The sequence below is a fragment of the Poecilia mexicana genome, unplaced genomic scaffold (genome assembly GCF_051168715.1).
Source record: "Poecilia mexicana isolate PSO_F unplaced genomic scaffold, ASM5116871v1 scaffold_17, whole genome shotgun sequence".
NCBI lineage: Eukaryota > Metazoa > Chordata > Actinopteri > Cyprinodontiformes > Poeciliidae > Poecilia > Poecilia mexicana.
In genome coordinates this window covers 30814526-30832574 of record NW_028263386.1, presented here as the reverse complement: position 1 = coordinate 30832574, position 18049 = coordinate 30814526, and the positions used below count along the sequence as shown (strand labels likewise).

At 39.1% G+C, this 18049-nt stretch overlaps 1 protein-coding gene across 6 annotated transcripts in view; it reads left to right on the top strand.

Annotated features, from left to right (window-relative positions):
• tgs1 (trimethylguanosine synthase 1) overlaps positions 1-18049 on the top strand; it is a 98343-nt gene that overhangs the window by 12279 nt on the left and 68015 nt on the right. For all 6 annotated transcript variants that reach the window (XM_088014915.1, XM_088014912.1, XM_088014917.1 and 3 more), the window contains one exon: positions 17671-17777. In XM_088014915.1, coding sequence (XP_087871041.1) covers positions 17671-17777 — 107 coding nt within the window. The remainder of the gene's footprint in view (positions 1-17670; positions 17778-18049) is intronic.

Below are 18049 nucleotides of genomic sequence, written 5' to 3'. Positions count from 1 at the left end.
GCATTACACCAGATGATGACGTTGCTGTGATTCACTTTTTTTAAAATATATGTTTGAGTTTTTCAAAATGCAGCATACATAAATCATACACAATAGTATGAAGCACATACATATTTAACAAATTACTGTATAAGAAAAATATATTCTTACCAATACAACAATGCAAATAAAAACATTCAATAACTAAAAGTAAAATAAAATAAGAACAAGTCCAGACAATTATCTAAATAACTGGTTACACTGCACTGGTGGTATCCCTCAATGGGTGATACCACGATAGAGAGCGTTCATTTTATAGCGTTAACACCAGTGCTGTAAGTGGTCCGGTATGAAACGAGTGTGATAGAACAATGGTACTATCACAGCACTTTTAAATTTCAGTAATCAGAATACCTAAATTGTTTCAGTTGTTTTAAAAGGTTTATGTCAGTCTGCCTTTTCCCCTTAGATATGCTTCCCGACCGCCCTGCAGCTTAGGGGGTTAAAAAAGAAAAACAAAAAATATCTGACGCACACATTGCGCAAAACTCTGGAACAAGAGATGCAGGACATAAAAAGGAGTGACGAACTAGATGTGAATTATGACATAAAAACAGAGAATCCAACGCTGAACAGTGAAAAATCAACACATGATGTGAAACACATGACGATTAGACAGAGCAGCAGGTGATGAGTGAAGATTACTGATGGTCAATAAACGATAAAATAAATCTAGCAACAGGAAAGAAACTAAAATGGACATAGCAATAAACCAAGAGAGGATAATAGTAATCAAAGGAAACCAAATGGAAATGAAGAACAAAATGCAAGAATAAACTAAGAAACTAAAGTAAATACAGAGGAATAAACTGGTATGGCAAGACGTTTCGATCAATAGTTAAAATAGAGAACTGTTTGGCAAGAATAAACAGACACTATTTCCAGATAAAAGGTAAAATAATATTGTTGAAGTGCCATGAGTTTGTTGAGACCATATCTAGTACTGAAAATAAATATATCTTACAGACCATAACAGCAAAAACCATATCACTTATTTATGTTTTTAATTAGATTTGATATATTTATTTCTTCAATATTTTTCATGTCTGTGTTAATGTCATGAGGCAGATGACTCCATGATACTTTCAATTTGACTCGTTAGGATTTGATTGAGAACCAGATTTGTTCTTTGTAATCTGTCCAGTAAAACTATTAATCTATAAATCAATAGACAGGTCTATATAGAGATATAATCCATGTTCTTGTTCCATATTGTATGACATTAAAAGAATCTGTAACTTCTGTTTTTCCAATGATAGCCCTGGTTTGTACAATAAATGCAGGGTTTCCCCCAGAAAACTTGCTAAGCCCGGTGGTCAGGGCGTCGAGGCGGCCCACAGGTGGTCAACCGTGTTTTTGTATTAAAAGATGTTAAGTTGACAGGAAATGTAAAAGTATTACTGTTTAATTATATGTTACAGGGAAAGATCTCCAGTGAAATGCTATTTAAACCCACAACTAGTCTAAAAACAACAAATTTGCACTTCTGTTTAATCCAAATTAAGTCAGCGGCTCCATCAGGCCCCCAAGGGCTTCAGGGGCCCCATAAATGCTAATACATTAAAACAGACCACAGATACAAATGTAATACTTGTTTATCCCTTCTAGAACCGAACCTGTCGCCGCCGACATGTAAACATTTGCAGTACCGTAATTCCACCACACTTGGCGCTATCTGAAAAATTCCAACGGTTTCTGAAAGGGGAGACGTTGCACTTTCCAGCCAATATCGGGTTATTACGGTAATTTCACAGCTGCAGCCATAGACATAATATAAAGATAGACGCCTCATGCCCCGCTGTCGCCTATTGTCGCTGACGAGATTTAGGGCGGCCATCTTGGAGCGGTATACCACTCCACTCGGTCCTATGTGTTTAACAGGCACAGTGACGGATCAGCGCATTTAATCGATCATAACACGCTTTTTTGTTACTGGAAACCATATTCAAACATCTATCAAAGCTACATTTATAAACAATTGTATTATTTAAGTATGTTATTTAAGTTATTTAAGTATTTAAATATGCTTAGTGGCTAAAACAATAGAATAGGAATGGAATATTCTGATATTGATGTATAAATAGCATATTACAAAGCACACAGCCGTTCATAATTTATTTAATAAATTATTTAGTAATATCAATACATATTTAAATAACTATACAACACAAATAAAGATTCATAATGGCACAAATAAATAATTAATACTGAATAATATATATATATGTTTATATATATATGTTTATATATATATGTTTATATATATATATATATATATATATATATATATATATATATATATATATATATATATATATATATATTTATTTATTGGCAGTTCTAGGCACAGCCAAGATACTACGCAGAACCCTCAAGCTCCCAGGCCTCTGGTAGAGGACCCGAGCTCAGAGGATGAAAGAGACCACCCACGGAGGGTGAGAGGGGAATTTATATATATATATATATATATATATATATATATATATATATATATATATATATATATATATTTATTTTATTTTATTTTTATTTATTTATTTTTTTTGCCGACTTCTAGCTTCAGAGATTCAGCAGCTGAGATTAAGTCCAAAATCTGATGAGATCCATCCTGCTGCAGTGAATCCGTCTCTCTTTATAGATTTCTCCCTCTTCTTCCTCACATCGTGTCTTTATGAAACTTTCAAAACAAAAACGGAAGATTTGGGATGTATCTTACTAGTGAAAGAATTACATATAAATAATAGTCTTTACCATCTGTGTAAACTTTGCTGGTGAATGTTATAACACATAAGTTTTATAATATGTGTTATATTGTTTCATTTCTAATGCTCTTGTGTCATATAATCTAAGTCAATGTTAGAGAATAATTAATATTTTTAGATGTACAGAATCTCAGTTAGCCTTCATAGCGGGGCTGAACCCGTATTACACCAAGCACTGTAGCTAATATTAGCTGGTATCTCGCCGGTGGACATAAATACAGTAAAGTAATATTCTAATATATAATATAATCACAATATATACACAATAATATGTCCATCTTACTTGTGAAATGCTGTCTGTGGAGCCCTCACATCAATAATCCATAGATCCGAACAATAATATCCCTCAGAGCTGAGGCATCGTCTATTGTTTTGATTGAGGAAAGTAGGAGTTTATACCGCTCTAAGATGGCCGCCGTATTTCCTGCGCCGGAGCGGCCAATGCGGCGTCTACTCTTATATTATGTCTATGGCTGCAGCTGCAGAGAGTGAAATTAATCCGGGGGGCACTCGTTTAATAGACGGTAAATTGTGAAAATGACTTGTTGGATATTGAAAGTTCCAGTTGTTATGGGTACATGGGTAAGTATATCATCTCACAGGACATTTAAATAACTACTTACAATTAAAATAAGGAAGATTTATATAGGCAGACGTTTAAAATTCGGATCTAAAAGGGTTATTGAGATTATCAATGCTGTTAAATTTTATTCAGTGTTTTTCAACCACACTAGTGTGCCGTAAGTGATCGTCAGGTGTGCCGTGGAAATTATTCAATTTCACCTAAGGTACCGTATTTTCCAGACTATAAGCTGCTACTTTTCTCCTAAACTTTGAACCATGCGGATTGTAGCCCGGTGTGGCTTTTCTGTGTATTTTTCTTCAACCACCAGGGGGCTCTCTAGCAGGAAGTGAATAATTAGAAGTCAAAATTGTAGACCAAAGAAGAACGCGTTAATTTCCATTTAGAACAACCACATGCTAGCAGCAGGCATGATGGAGAAATGTTTTCAAACTCATATGATGCAGCTTTTAAGTTGAGGGCTGTCGATCTGGCACTACAGGAGGGAAATAGAGCCACTGCACTTAAACTCGGTGTGAACGAAACCATGGTTAGTAGTGGATAGCTGCGTAATCGTGTATTTTTCTTACCACTAGATGGCAGTAGGTACAGAGCATTTTACATTAAAACAAGAGAATTAGTGATGCGTGAATGTTACAGGTAGCGGTGAGAGCATCGTATCTAGCCAGACTGTGACGACAGTGATGGAAAAGACAGTGTAGCTCAGCAGTAGTTGGAAAGAACATGGGTCCATTTCCCACATCATGTCTGTGTGAAGTGAGCTTCTCAAGCCTGGCTACTATAAAAACTGAAACCAGAGAGAGACTGAGAGCTGTTGAGGAAGAGCTTTGTCTTTCTTCAATTTCTGCCAGGAAATCAGCTGTTTTCATCCAAATATGCACAGGTTTCACACTAGATGGGTAAAATATACAGATATTGACATTTTGTACATGCAAATCTTCATATTGTAACTAGAAGTGTGCCGATCGATTGGTCACCGATCATAATCGGGCCGATTTCCGTGAAAAAGTGCATGATCGGTGATCGGCGATCATTGGCTCTTGTTGCCAAGGCAGGCTTCTCATTTCGCAGCCTGCTTGTGCAGCTGGTCTCCTTTTTCCTTCACTCTGCGCAAACGCGCAGCAACAAATCCTAAGCGATGTGGAACTATATCACACTGAGTGAATGGGGAAGTTTGCGTGTTGCGGCGGAAAATTAAAGCACGTGGGGTGAAGCAGGTCAAAATGCATCAACACAACGAATCTAATATGGCATAAAAACAATGCCATACTTGACGGAGTTTGGCTACATCGAGGCTCACTGCAGTAAAAAAGACATACGGAGCGATCAGATAGCAGGTAAAGCAGCGCACAGCTACAAACACTCACCCGGATTAGCATGACGGTCAGAAAGCTAAACAAATAACCTGGAAAATTATTTAAGTCTTCGAGCTGCGATGTAAGACGCTGGTTCTGTTCTCGCTGTTGAACCGCTTGCTACGCTACAGGTAGTAATATTTCACAGACGGAGCTTCGCTTCTGCTCCACCTGGTAGTGACTGTCACACCGAACCTCTGCTTAAAGCTGCAGCATCTAACTTAAAAAAAATACATTTTACATACGTATTAAAACTTTCGCTGTCCTAACATGAGACAGATAATCTCTGAAAAAATAATCCATCTCCTCCCTGTTCTGCATAATTACTCCACTCAGTCAGAAACAGCCAATCAGAGCTAGCAGTAATCAGCTAGCCGCCATGCTATCAGGAAGTTTTCATTCAGTAACTCTGGATTGTTTATTGTAATGGATCCTGTTTTTGCCTTTGAATGTTAAGTTTTATACTTGAATTTTTTTGGCAATGTTGAGAGGTTTTATTTTGGCTCTTTGCGTTATTTAGCCTCTTCAGAGCCCTCATATGTTATCAGTCTGTTAAAGATAGTATCACCGATAGCAGTAGAATTTGCACAATACCTGTTTTGTTTAGTTTTCTTCTTGGAAAAAGTTATTAAAACAAGTTTTTGTCTAAATTAAGGTGAATTCATGGTTCCTCTTTCCACATAATGTAACCGGTAGGGTTTATGATAAAAAATAAATAATAATTCGGTGATCGGCCCTCATGGGTGATCGGTATCAGTATCGGCAGGAAAAAACCTAATCAGCACATCTCTAATTGTAACAGTGAAATGTTTCCCAAATATTATTGCTTCTTTCAGAATAAGAATTATTTTCTGTATTCCAGCTTAAATAATGCTTGTGGATTAGTTTGTAAAACACTTTGAAGTTTTCTACAACTTCTTTAAATTGAAGACCACCGTGTTTGTGGCCCTGTTCAGGTGTATTTTTGAAGTGGACATGTTGCGTGCAATTTGAAATAAGAAATGTAAAATGTGATAAAAATACATTTTTGTGTTTATTTGATTCCTATTCAAGACACTTTGATAAGAATGACTATATATGTAATATAGGCGGCTACAGAGTATCTTTGTTTACATTTTTGGTTGGTGGTGTGCCTTGTGATTTTTTTCAATTAAAACAGTGTACCTTGGCTCAAAAAAGGTTGAAAAACACTGGTTTAGGCATACATAAATTAAATGAATTAAAATTGTTTAATATTTAAATACAAGATTTTAAGGAGCTAGCAAGTTTACTTTGTAAAACTTCAAAGAACAATATTCATAGTTAGTTTGTTTTGTTACCATAGCAACAATCTGATGCTGTGAGTTTAATCTTTGAATTTACAAATCCAATTTAGTAAACTGCGATGATAACTTATTGCTTTTTAGGCTGACCAATTAAACTACTCCCTTCTCCCATATTTCACTAAATCTAACACAGAAGCTGTTAGAGGTGCTGATATTTTTAGCAACAAAAGGGGCCCCTAAGTCAAATTCTGCTCAAGGCCTCATGCAGCCTTGGACCGGTCCTGCATGATGAGGTAATCTACTGCACTACGCAGAAATGCGCAACAAACGGGAGATTTAATTCAATGCTGCTAAAGTGGCTAGTTCCATTTCGTGTCTGAGTTTTTAATCGTCACAGAAACTATTCTGGTTGGTCGAGTTTATGGGACTCAACCATTCCTGACGGTCACGAGTTTCTCAGATCTCCGTGCGGCCGCGCGCATTAACTCTAAGTAGACAACGTATTTGATATGGTGTGATGCATTGTGTAACTGGAAAAATAATACTAAAAATAATAATAAAATAATGTAAAATCAGCGTTAAGCGTGACTCCAAGGAGAGCGTTAAAGCTCTTCACCGAGCTGAACCTGCATTAACATTAAATACACCCTTCTCAACAGGCGAGGGCGCACTTTCTCTGTCTATAATCACATATTTCAATGACTTGAAACCATTCCTCCCTCCCTGGCACCTCCCAACCCGGGCCCCCATCCGGCCCGGTTTGGGGGGCAGCAGCCCCCCCAGCCCCCCTATAGCTCCGTGCCTGGGTCCGTGCTGTCGTGTTTAAATGCATAAACTATAAACCTTTCTATTATAAACCTATCCTTTAGGAATAAATCTGCTCTGCTAGTGAAATGCTAAGAGCAAAAGAGACGGTTGCAGCCCGGCTTTAAAAAAACAAACAAAAAAAACGATTTTTGTTTTCTTTTCTTTTAATTTTCCTAGAAACATAAACAATTAATGCTTAGACTGGCAGCTGGGCTAGTAAAGCATGGCGGGCCGCCAGGCTTATAATACACTGCGGGGAAACCCTGAAATGCCATGTGGGTGAAATTTTATGGATGATACTCTGATGTCCCATGGACCTTACCACAGGGGCCGCATTTCATTGGCTAATGCCCATTTCACGTCACAGCGCAGCTACCACATGCGTGACCGTCTCACAAACACAAGCCACAGTAGTAAACGCATGCTAATGTTGTGGACTAGCAGACCGGCAGAAAGTTTTTGCGTCAGGACTCGAAAAAGAATGGTTCTCCATTCTGTTCAGGTATCTGTTCAGGCGATTCCAGGTATCCTGATCGTATTTGTGGAACTAAAATTCACAGATTTCCAAAATCTGAAACGGAATGCCTTGCTTGGATCAAAGCTTGTGCATGATCACATTTGCAGCGCAACCGTCGTAAGATCAATAAGATAGATATATTGTAATAATTTTGAAGTTTGAAATATTTTAAGGAGACCTATGTGTGAACAATGACCACCAAGTCTGAAAAAAAGAAAGTCAATAATAAACACATCCATTATGAATACCTTTTAGCTAAGTACAGCATAATGGCAGTACCGATACAACTTCTACATCTTGAAGCCTGTCTTACACAGTCTTACGTTATCTGAACAGATCAATATGCAATGTGTACCGTATCGGACATACATTAAAGATTTTATTTTACCTGAAAAGGCTTTTTACTAAACTGTAATCGTGTTAGTCACACTAGCACCAAGTACCATGTATCAGGCCTAGGCACACTCAAACATTTGCCAACGACAGAACTCACTTATTTCAAAAGTAACCCTCAAAATCATAAATGCCCGACTTACCCAGCCTTGCAAGAACAATAGGTATCAGTGATCTTGTCCACAGCTGTATTTATGCTGAGGGTGTGAGGATCTGCCGTTTTCCTCATCGACCGGTAGCATTTCGCTGCGACGCGCACAATGTTGGAGGCATCACGTGGCTCAAACACCTTGATTTCGTCCAAAAAAGATGACATGAACTTGTTGGTTCCCCCTGTCCATTGTCGTGGCTGATATTTTTTGAAAATCCGGCAGAAATGCTACACTAATCGACTCAGAAATACTCTGCAGAGTCAGTCGAAATGAAAGACTCCATGTTTACACATAGAAACTAAGCTCCGAGGCTTTGTTTGTGAGCCATGCAGCCACGTGGGATTTTAGGGGGCGTTTCTGGGCGGAGCTTGGTATGGTCCATTCTCCTGAAGTCAGCACAGAGCTGCACCACCAGAAACCGACAAACACTGAAGAGAAGAGCTATGATTAATGTAGTTACAGTTCTATCCATGTTTTAATGTTGCAGAGCTCAGTTGTTTTGCAGATAGATCAAAGTTTAAACTGGCATGTTGTAGGCATTGTTGTACATCTTTTATCTGGTCATTTTGTGTAATATTTAACAACTAGAAAATGGCACAGAATAAGAATATCTTTTCCACTCTTGACTGCTGTTAGGCCTACCAATTTTAACTTGAATGTTCATTCATTGCATTTTTCATAGACACATGTGAAAATAATTTATATTTCCATGACTATTTTGTTCTCTGGGAAATTATTTTTGATGATAAATACAGAAACAAGCATAAAAATCAAAACATCTACAATAATGATAGTAATATTAATATTAAAATAATAGTCAGTGCTAAGTACCCTACAAATTCTTTGGTGGGGGCGGTGAGGGACCTGGATAAAGGCTAGGGGGTTCCTGGCCCGAAAAAGGTTGAGAAACACTGTTCTAGACAGAAAATTAGGGGCGCACCGATAAATCGGCCGGCCGATCGATTGGCCCCGATTTCCTTAATTTAGGGTGATTGGTGATGAGCCGATCGTTGTATATGAAACCGATCTATCTACCTCCGCAAGGGCCTTAAAATCTGTTACTTTCATTTTTTTCTGCCATTAGAGGGGGGCTGGCTGATGGACCCGCCCACCAGATCGTGTTTGCACATCCATTGTCACAGGTCACCAGGAGCAGCCATGCCGTTGATTTGGAAATATTATACAGTTAAATAAGGAGATAAAAAGCTCGCAATTTGTAATTCTTGTAAGGCCGAAATTAGTTGGGGTTATTATTATTATTATTGCCACTCCAATAAATAGCAGTATAAACAAACCTCTTTGCATCAGTTGCATCAACTATTCACCCCAATCATGACTCCATACGTACCTACTTCTGATTCTACAAACTGGTTAACACTAAGCCTTGCAGTCAGACCTGTGCATTTAATAAGAGCGTTATACTACTGTTTGCAGTACGTGATGAAATCTTGAAGGAGAGCATGGATAAGGACCAACAGCTGGCCAGTCCTTCAGCTATACAGGTACAGAACTACCTATCTGAAGTTCCTATTGGAAGGAGCCAGGATCCATTGGTGTACTGGAGACTCAATGAAAATTGTTTCCCTTATCTTGCTCTTCTTGCCCGAACCTATCTCTCTGCCCCATGCACAAGCATTGAAAGTGAATGCCTGTTTAGCTTGGCTGGACATGTAGTAGATGAGAAAAGAAGTCGCCTGAGTGGTGAAAAAGCAGAAATGCTTTTATTCATCAAGAAAAACCTGCCACTAATGCTCAAGTGACTGCAATAAGTCTTTGTGATCAAAGCTTACCTCTGATAATGTTATCATTATTACCCATTAACTCTTTGATATATTACACATGCTGTACTTTGTTTTTTGTAGAATGTTTGACTTTTAGAAGCTTTGGTAAAAGCTTCCAAAAGTTTTTACTAAACTTTTAGAAGCTTTTGATGTGAAGCTTTTGATGTGAAAAGTTGATAATATTTCTGTGCGTTATTTATTTTCCTGTTGAATGTGACATGCTACCTGTCACATTCAACAGGCTGCGTTGTTGCTTTCAGTCGGGGGACACCACACATGCTGAGATCATTGGGCCAAGACAAACATGTTTTATCCTCCTTACTCCTACACCCCATGATGCTTTGCGTGAATTATGGACACGACTTCCGCCGCAAGCCGGAACTGCCATTTGTTTACATGTGCCCTAACCCTAACTGGCTTTCGTCAGAGCTTTTAGGCTATAAAATATGTGGGAACACCAGCTATCAAAGCTTAAATGTGACAATATTGGTTTACTCCAACCTACAGCTATTGCGGGGAGGGATGACAACTTGAAGACCCCTTCTTTACAATATTTATTTGCTCCCACTGGCTCAGGTTATAACAGGAAATAAGATTAGCTACCATAACTATGCGGATGATACACCTACATTACAATGTCACCAGGTGACTTTGAACCCATCCAATCACTGAATAGATGTTTAGAACAGATAAATGTGTGGATGTGCCAAATCTTTCTCCAGCTGAACAGAAACAAAACTGAAGTTATTATCTTTGGACCTAAAGAGGAGCGAACTACAGTCGATGCTCAGCTTCAGTTATTACACCTGAAAACCAGCGATCAGCCCAAAACCTGGGAGTGGTGATGGACTCTGACCTGAACCTTCAGAGCCACATTAAGACAGTCGCAAAGTCGGCCTTCTATCACCTGAAGAACGTCTCCAGGATTAGAGGACTAATGTCTCAGCACAATCTAGAGAAACTCATCCATGCATTTATCTCCTGCTGCATTGATTACTGCAACTTCACAGGTCTGACTAATAAATCAATCCTCCAGCTGCAGCTGATCCAGAAACTGCTGCTCGCATTCTCACTAAAACCAGGAAGATAGAGCACATAACACCAGTTTTAAATTCCCTACACTGGCTCCCTGTAGCTCAAAGAATAGAGTTTAAAATACTGTTAGTTTATAAATCACTGAACGGTTTAGCACCACAATACATTAAAGATCTGTTATTGCTGTACCAACCGTCTAGACCCCTCAGATCTTCTGGTTCTGGTCTGCTCTGCATCCCCAGAACCAGAACCAAACGAGGAGAAGCAGCATTCAGCTTCTATGCACCACAAATTTGGAACAAACATCATGTAAACATGTAACAGGTAACATGTAAACAAGCACTGGGTGCCTTTAAATCTCAACTTAAAACCCACCTGTTTAGAGTTGCTTATGGCTAAATTGCAGGTTTTGATGTCTTCGATGTTTTTAATGTTTTTATCTTTACTTTTCAACTAGTTATTAACTTCTTTTTATTTCTCTGTCACACTGTCTAATGTTTTTATCTTCTTTAATCTTTTTCAAAATGTCTTTCTCTTTTTCACTGTTGAATCAATGTCACATGCTGTTTTTATTTAAATTATGTAAAGCACTTTGAAATGCCTTGCTGCTGAAATGTGCTATACAAATAAAATTTGATTGATTGATTGAAGAAATGGCCGCATTTCTTCAACCCACACTAGCATATGTAGCTACTTCACTGAGTCAGTTGCTTCAGATGCTGATGTGGGTTATCTTGAACTTGCTGTAGCCACAAACTAAATGTGGTCTGATTATTAGAGTACACGCACAAACAGCACAACAGTTACCCAAGCTCCACAAGGGCATCTTACGACATTTTCCAGTGGCAAGTTGCTCTCAATAATAGGTTAATGTGTGATTCGGTTCGGTTCTGATCCAGTGGGGAGATTCAGCTATTGTGCAAGATCTGGAGCACAGCAGCTATGGTTATTTCTCTGCTGATTTGCAGCGACACTCAGCAACGGAGAACCTCAAGGTTCTGGTTCTAATATATTAAATAAAATCAGATATTTTATTTTGTCTTATAAATAAAATTTCCATGCCCAATCATAATGATAAATACTCGGATCACAAACTTTATTATTTTTTAAAACTTTATTATTTTTTAAATTCAAACAAAAAATAAAATTCACATCACACCAAGCTAATATTGTGTAGTTGTGTAGTTTCCCCCGTAAGCCCCCCAGGAATAAGGTCAATATCCTAATTTTAGATTGGAGTGGTCCTGACGTTCTTCTGACTGGACCTGATCAGTTGTAGCACACCACACACTATAGCAGGGGTCCCCAAACTACAGCCCGCCTCCACATTTGGTCTGGCCCCTTGAACAATACCAGAGAGCATTTAGATTTTTTTTTTTCATATACCATATTTTCCAGACTATAAGCCACTACTTTTTTTCCTAAGCTTTAAACCATGCGGCTTATAGCCCGGTGCAGCTTGTATGTGGATTTTTCTTCAACCACCAAGGGGCTCTTTAGCAGGAAGTGAATCATTGGAAGTCAAAATTGGAAATAAAAGAAGATGGCGCTCATTAAAACGGAATTAGGTTTTAATAGAGAATTGAAATTTGAGAATGTTGTTGATAGCAATGAGGGGAAAAAGAAGATTATTCGTTTTTTTTTTTGTTTTTGTTTTTTTTTAATGAAACTGGGATCATTATGAGAATTTGAGGTATAAATATTAGGATCCTCTAGATGGGAATGGTGCAACAATAATGGATGTAAGCTGCCATTGAAATCTGAAGAAGAAGAAGAAGAAAGCGCCCATTTTCATTTAGCACATGCTAGTAGCACACACGAAGGATCAGCACTTTTACTGTTACAATTACCGTTCGGAAACCACCATAATCAATTCAGTTAAATCTAAACTTGGCAACTTTTTCTTTTTCAACCGTAATAAATGTGATATTCAATTGACCTGTTATGACTCAAATTTTAAGTGTCCGTCTCCGGATACCCAAAATTTTAGCCAAAACACCACCCTTGGGTGATGCAGCAGCACGGACCCGTGCTGCTGCATCATTGTGGAAAACCTAGAGCAGCAGAGATATCTGAGGCTTATAGTCCGGAAAATACGGTATTTATTTAATAAATAGTGTTATTTCCTGGATTTTTTCTGTGAAGAACCCAGAGAGGTTTATTTGATTGTGCTTTCTGGAAAACAATACATTTTTACATTTAGGCACTCCTGCAATCGTCACACTTTTTCTGTTACAAACTGACTCCGGCCCCCCATCAGAGAAGGAAAAAGTTATGTGGCCCTCACAGGAAAAGGTTTGGGGACACCTGCACTATAGGATGATCCATTACGATTATAGCAAGTGACAATCTTAAAACACCGAACGTTCTAAGATTATCGTTACGGCAAAATCGTAAGGTAATTTTATTTATATAGCACATTTTCAGCAACAAGGCAATTAAAAGTGCTTTACATAAGTTAAAAGGAAATACAAACAAAATAAACTAAAGGAAAGAAGAAAAAAAGAGAGAAAACTAATCTAATGTTCTAAAGTATGTAAACTAAGTGCTCCTGTTCATGGTTGCTAAGTATCTAATTCCATTTCTAACTAATGAGTTCTCTACAGTTTCTGATAAAATAATCTAAAGAGTGACTGATCTAATTCCTTTTCTGGGTTAAAGTGAGTGCTCCACAATTCTAAGTTTGTTCTAAATCCTTTTCTGCATTTAAAGTAATATAAATCAGCTAGCATCACAGAGCACACCTGTTAACGGTCGCTCTTTCTCTTTATTACAACTTGCACTTGTTACTGAACCAGGTTGGTTTTAGTGATTCGAGCGAGTCCCAAGGGTGTTGTTTTGGCTAAAAGCAACCTATAAAACATTTTCCACTTTTTCCTCCCAGAATCAAACTTCATAGCTATTTTACAACCATCAAAGAACTTTAAGGTGACTCATTAACTGAATGTCCACAAAATCTTTTAGATTTTCTTAATGCTAATTATTTTATGAGTAAGGCAATTTTGCAAGGGTCAGTACAGCTTAATTCAGTAGCAGAAATAATCAAATAAGTAAAATCAATAATCTAGCCTATCTTTCCCTAATGCTGACACTGTGAACTAAAAAAGGGAAACTTTGAGAGAGATGGACGGAGTTTGGCATCTTGAACCCCAGAACTGGCCTGATGATGTAGGAGGTGTTGCAGCAGCAGTAGGCTCCCAGTACAGGAAGAGTACTGACTTAGAGCGGCAGGTCTCGGGCCTCACGGTGACTTCCTCAAGCGCATAGCGGTCCTCAGCTTCTTGTCTTGCAGCTCTGTAGCGTCTTTCTCCTCGTCTCACGATCTTTCTGGTCCATCGAGATGTAGACAGGCTGATCTCATGGAAGGAACGCACCAGTTCTTCCTCTTTGCCTTTGTTCTTTATCTTTGTCTTTATCTTCATCTTTGCCTTGGTCTTTGTCTTTGGGGTCTGAACCCAGCTGATGAGAGAAGTGCAATTTGAAGCCACATGTTGCGGGGCTAACGGGTTGGTCCCCATGTGCAGAACAGTCTTCGGCTCCGTGGCCCCGACTCTTCTTCAGCTGCAGAGTTCTTTGTCCATCTTGATCTTGGCTCGAAGCTGCCTGAAGGATCCAACCAAAGATTCCTCTTTTGCACCCACCTTATAAAGGGTTTATCCACCCTTTTGGTGTGTTTGCATTGGCTAGTTTTGTTGCTGTGCCTGTCTCATTGGCTGACTTCTCGGACCGATGATCTCGTATCCATCACCATCTTGGAGACATTATGTCCCGATGTCTGTGCTAATGTCCCAAGTTGCTCAACAGTCGTCTTACGTCTGTTGCTTGCCCAACCTTTACTTAGGAAAGTCAAAGTTTAGCAATAAGGCCTTGATCCTCTCTGCTCTCCTATCAGTTCCTCCTTTCCCCTGACTTTTCACCTATCACCTACCTCCAACACATCAGTGACCTTGGTAACACTTTATTTGAAGGGGGGTGAATAAGACTGTCATGGCACTGTCATAAACATGACATAATACATGTCATGAACATGAATAAGCCTTCATGAATATTTATGACTGTTGTCATAAAGTGTCATTCGGTAAATTATGACACTTTTAATACGAAGTTGACATTATTCAAAATGTCTTTATGACAACTTGACATTAACTAAGAAATCATTACTGTTTAAACTTTACCTTTAATAATATAAAGTTACCTAATTTTTAAAGTGCAATCATTAATTCTTTTATAACAAATTTATATCAAGATCGATTCCATCCGGTTAGTGAGTTTTAGAGTCCTCGTCTCTGTCCACACCAACAGTCTGAGTGTTCACTAGTTCGGCCAAGTCCATCACAAATTTGTCAATAATCCAGGAATCCACAAGCTCCAAACAGCAGAAATCCTGTTATCATGAATAAATCCAGGGTGAATCCCGCCGGGTGTGTCCCCGCAGGACAAGAGGGCTCTCCTGTGCCCAGACTTCTCATTGAAAATTTGATCAATTGCATTGAGAGATCGGTTGACCAGTTTCATAATTTGTAGATTTGGATGATGTGCAAAGAAAGGCTCCAAAAATATAGAAAAAGACAGGACAACAACAGAGCAAGCAGGGCAGGGAGGGAGCAGAGGAAAAAGTGTCCGCCTTCATCGAGAGCAAGAGAGAAAGCGTGTAATAAAAAAACATGTAGTGCGAACTGGGCTTTACGCCGGTAAAATTCTGAGGAAAAAAAATTGGAAGAAAAATTTTCATCTTAAGAATTTTCCTAAGATGATGTGACTAGAACAGGGGTTTGGCAACCCAAAATTTTGAAAGAGCCATATTGGACCAAAATAATAAATCTGTCTGGAGCCGCAAAAATTAAAAGCCTTATATAAGGCTTATAATGAAGGCACAACGGGCTTTAAGTGTTTATATTAGTCTATTATCAAAATGACTAAGTGTGTACATAATTAGCATTCATGATTAAATATTTATTTTCCCTGCGGTGCGTCCTGGAAGGAATGACGCTCCACGTGACTCTGTTGTACGATAGTGCTTTAAGTTTACCTTCCGTTACAATATTAATGTATTATGGTTCGTTGCATTGATAAAATTAAAGAAATGCAGTAAAGAAAGCAGATTTTTTACCTCATTTTTATTATGAAGATCGACAGGGAAAGGATAATTTTTTTCCTTTTGGAACTCGAAAAATCTGTTCCCAAATGCAGTTTGTATAACAATCGCTCTTTGTAAATAATCACTGTAAAGTGTGCAATCCAAAAAACAACATACATGAAAAGCACAACAAAATTGAATGTGCATAACGTGCCCCTTATCTGGGCAACAAACGGAGTGCAATAAAACGCAACCTACAGTTACTAAACATATGTGTCGATGGCAGGTATTGTGTTCTGTGTTTTCTCTGTAGTTATTCTGTGTTTAGTCCTGTCCCTGTCCTGCCTTCCCTGTTTGCTTCCCAGGTGTGTCTCATTCCCTGATTACCCTCCCTGTGTATTTAAGTCCACCTGTTGTCTTTGTCTCTTGTTGGGTCCTCGCCGTGTGTTCCGTCGTCATGTCAGTTCTTTGTGTTCCTGAGTTTACTTTTGGATTTATCATTAAAAGATCATTTATTCATCTTCAACCTTGGGTCTGCCCTGTGTTTATCCTAACCGTCAACAGCAAATCATGATAGTAGGACCTGACCAGAAAATAGAGGATAAACACAAAAGGTATGATCTTTTCAGATGGTGGAACCTTTGGCGGTGGTTCGGAGCAGTCCCCTTGGAGGAGTTCTTAGTTGGAGTTTGCTTCAACACAAGGCTGTTGTGGGGTTCGGGGTTGGTGGCCCCATTTCCTATGGCCATCACTGCCACCCTGAGCCGCCCTTCAGCAGCCACCTGTCCCCGCGCCGAGGCAATGCGCCTTTCAGCCGCCGCCTGTCCCCGCGCCGAGGCAACGCGCCCTTCAGCCGCCGCCTGTCCCCGCGCCGAGGCAATGCGCCTTTCAGCCGCCGCCTGTCCCCGCGCCGAGGCAATGCGCCTTTCAGCCGCCGCCTGTCCCCGCGCCGAGGCAATGCGCCTTTCAGCCGCCGCCTGTCCCCGCGCCGAGGCAATGCGCCTTTCAGCCGCCGCCTGTCCCCGCGCCGAGGCAATGCGCCCTTCAGGTGCAGACAGTAGACTTTCTCCTGGGCTATTTTCCTCTTTTTCTCTTTACTGTCCATGGCCCACCACACACCCATCGGTTTGTTTACAACAGCCACCTGCCTTGCACCCCACCCACCTGAAAGAAACAGGTGTCAGAGGTTATGATGCAAATATTCGTTGACAGAAATGTTGCAATTTTTTATTTATTATAGCACTGGAAAACGTTAAGAATGACTGTCATATCTGTCCTCCTACAGAAACCATATTAAAACAAAATATATATTTCCCAACCCATCTTTTTCCATTTTCAAACATTTTTGAAAAAGCTCCAGAGAGCCGCTAGGGCAGGGCTAAAGAGCCGCATGCGGGTCTAGAGCCGCAGGTTGCCGATCCCCGCACTAGAAGTTACTCAGTCTTAGGATTCTTTGAGAACACCAACCTCATTCTTAATCTTCGGTGGTTTGGATTGCATTTGTCAAATTTGCAACTTTATCTTTGACTCTGATAATATTAAAACAAAGAGCACACATAATTGTTAAAAGTTGTAAACAAGGGAAAATTGTTGCAAAATTTTCACTGCTATGGGTCACAGAGCATTCAGCCACACTACTCCTTGTCTCTGGAATACATTACCATCCCAACTTAGAAATATTGATTCACTTCTTCAGTTCAAATCACAACTGAAAATAAACTGCTTTTACTGTCTGACTGATGACTTCTGCTGTTTCTATTGAGTTGATTTCATTATTTTACTGTTGTATCTATGAATTGATTTAATGTAGTTTTTGCTGTTTCCTTCAGTGTCAACAAAGGTGGCTATAAGTAAAATGTATTAAATTAATAATTAAAATCCATATTTTCTTACTACATTGACAGAATCAGAAGATGCGGAAGAGGAAGAAATCTTGGATGAAGAGTCTGAGCTGATGGCTAAGATGGGTTTGCCTGTAGCATTTGCCAGCTCTTCTGAACAGAAGGTTCAGGTCAGTGGTACTTGATGAACTTTCTTGTGCATTATGCAGGGTTTCCCCATGAAAACTAGCTAAGCCCGGTGGTCGGGGCGCCAAGGCCTTCAGGGGCTCCCATGAATATTAACATTTTAATATAGACCACAGATACAGAAATGTAGTGCTGTTAAATTTGATTGAATGTTTTCAGCATAGATAAATTAAAATATTTTAAATTGTTTAAGATTTTAAGGAGCTGGCAAGTTTACTTTGTAAAAGTTCAAAGAAATCCATGTTGAAATGCTGTC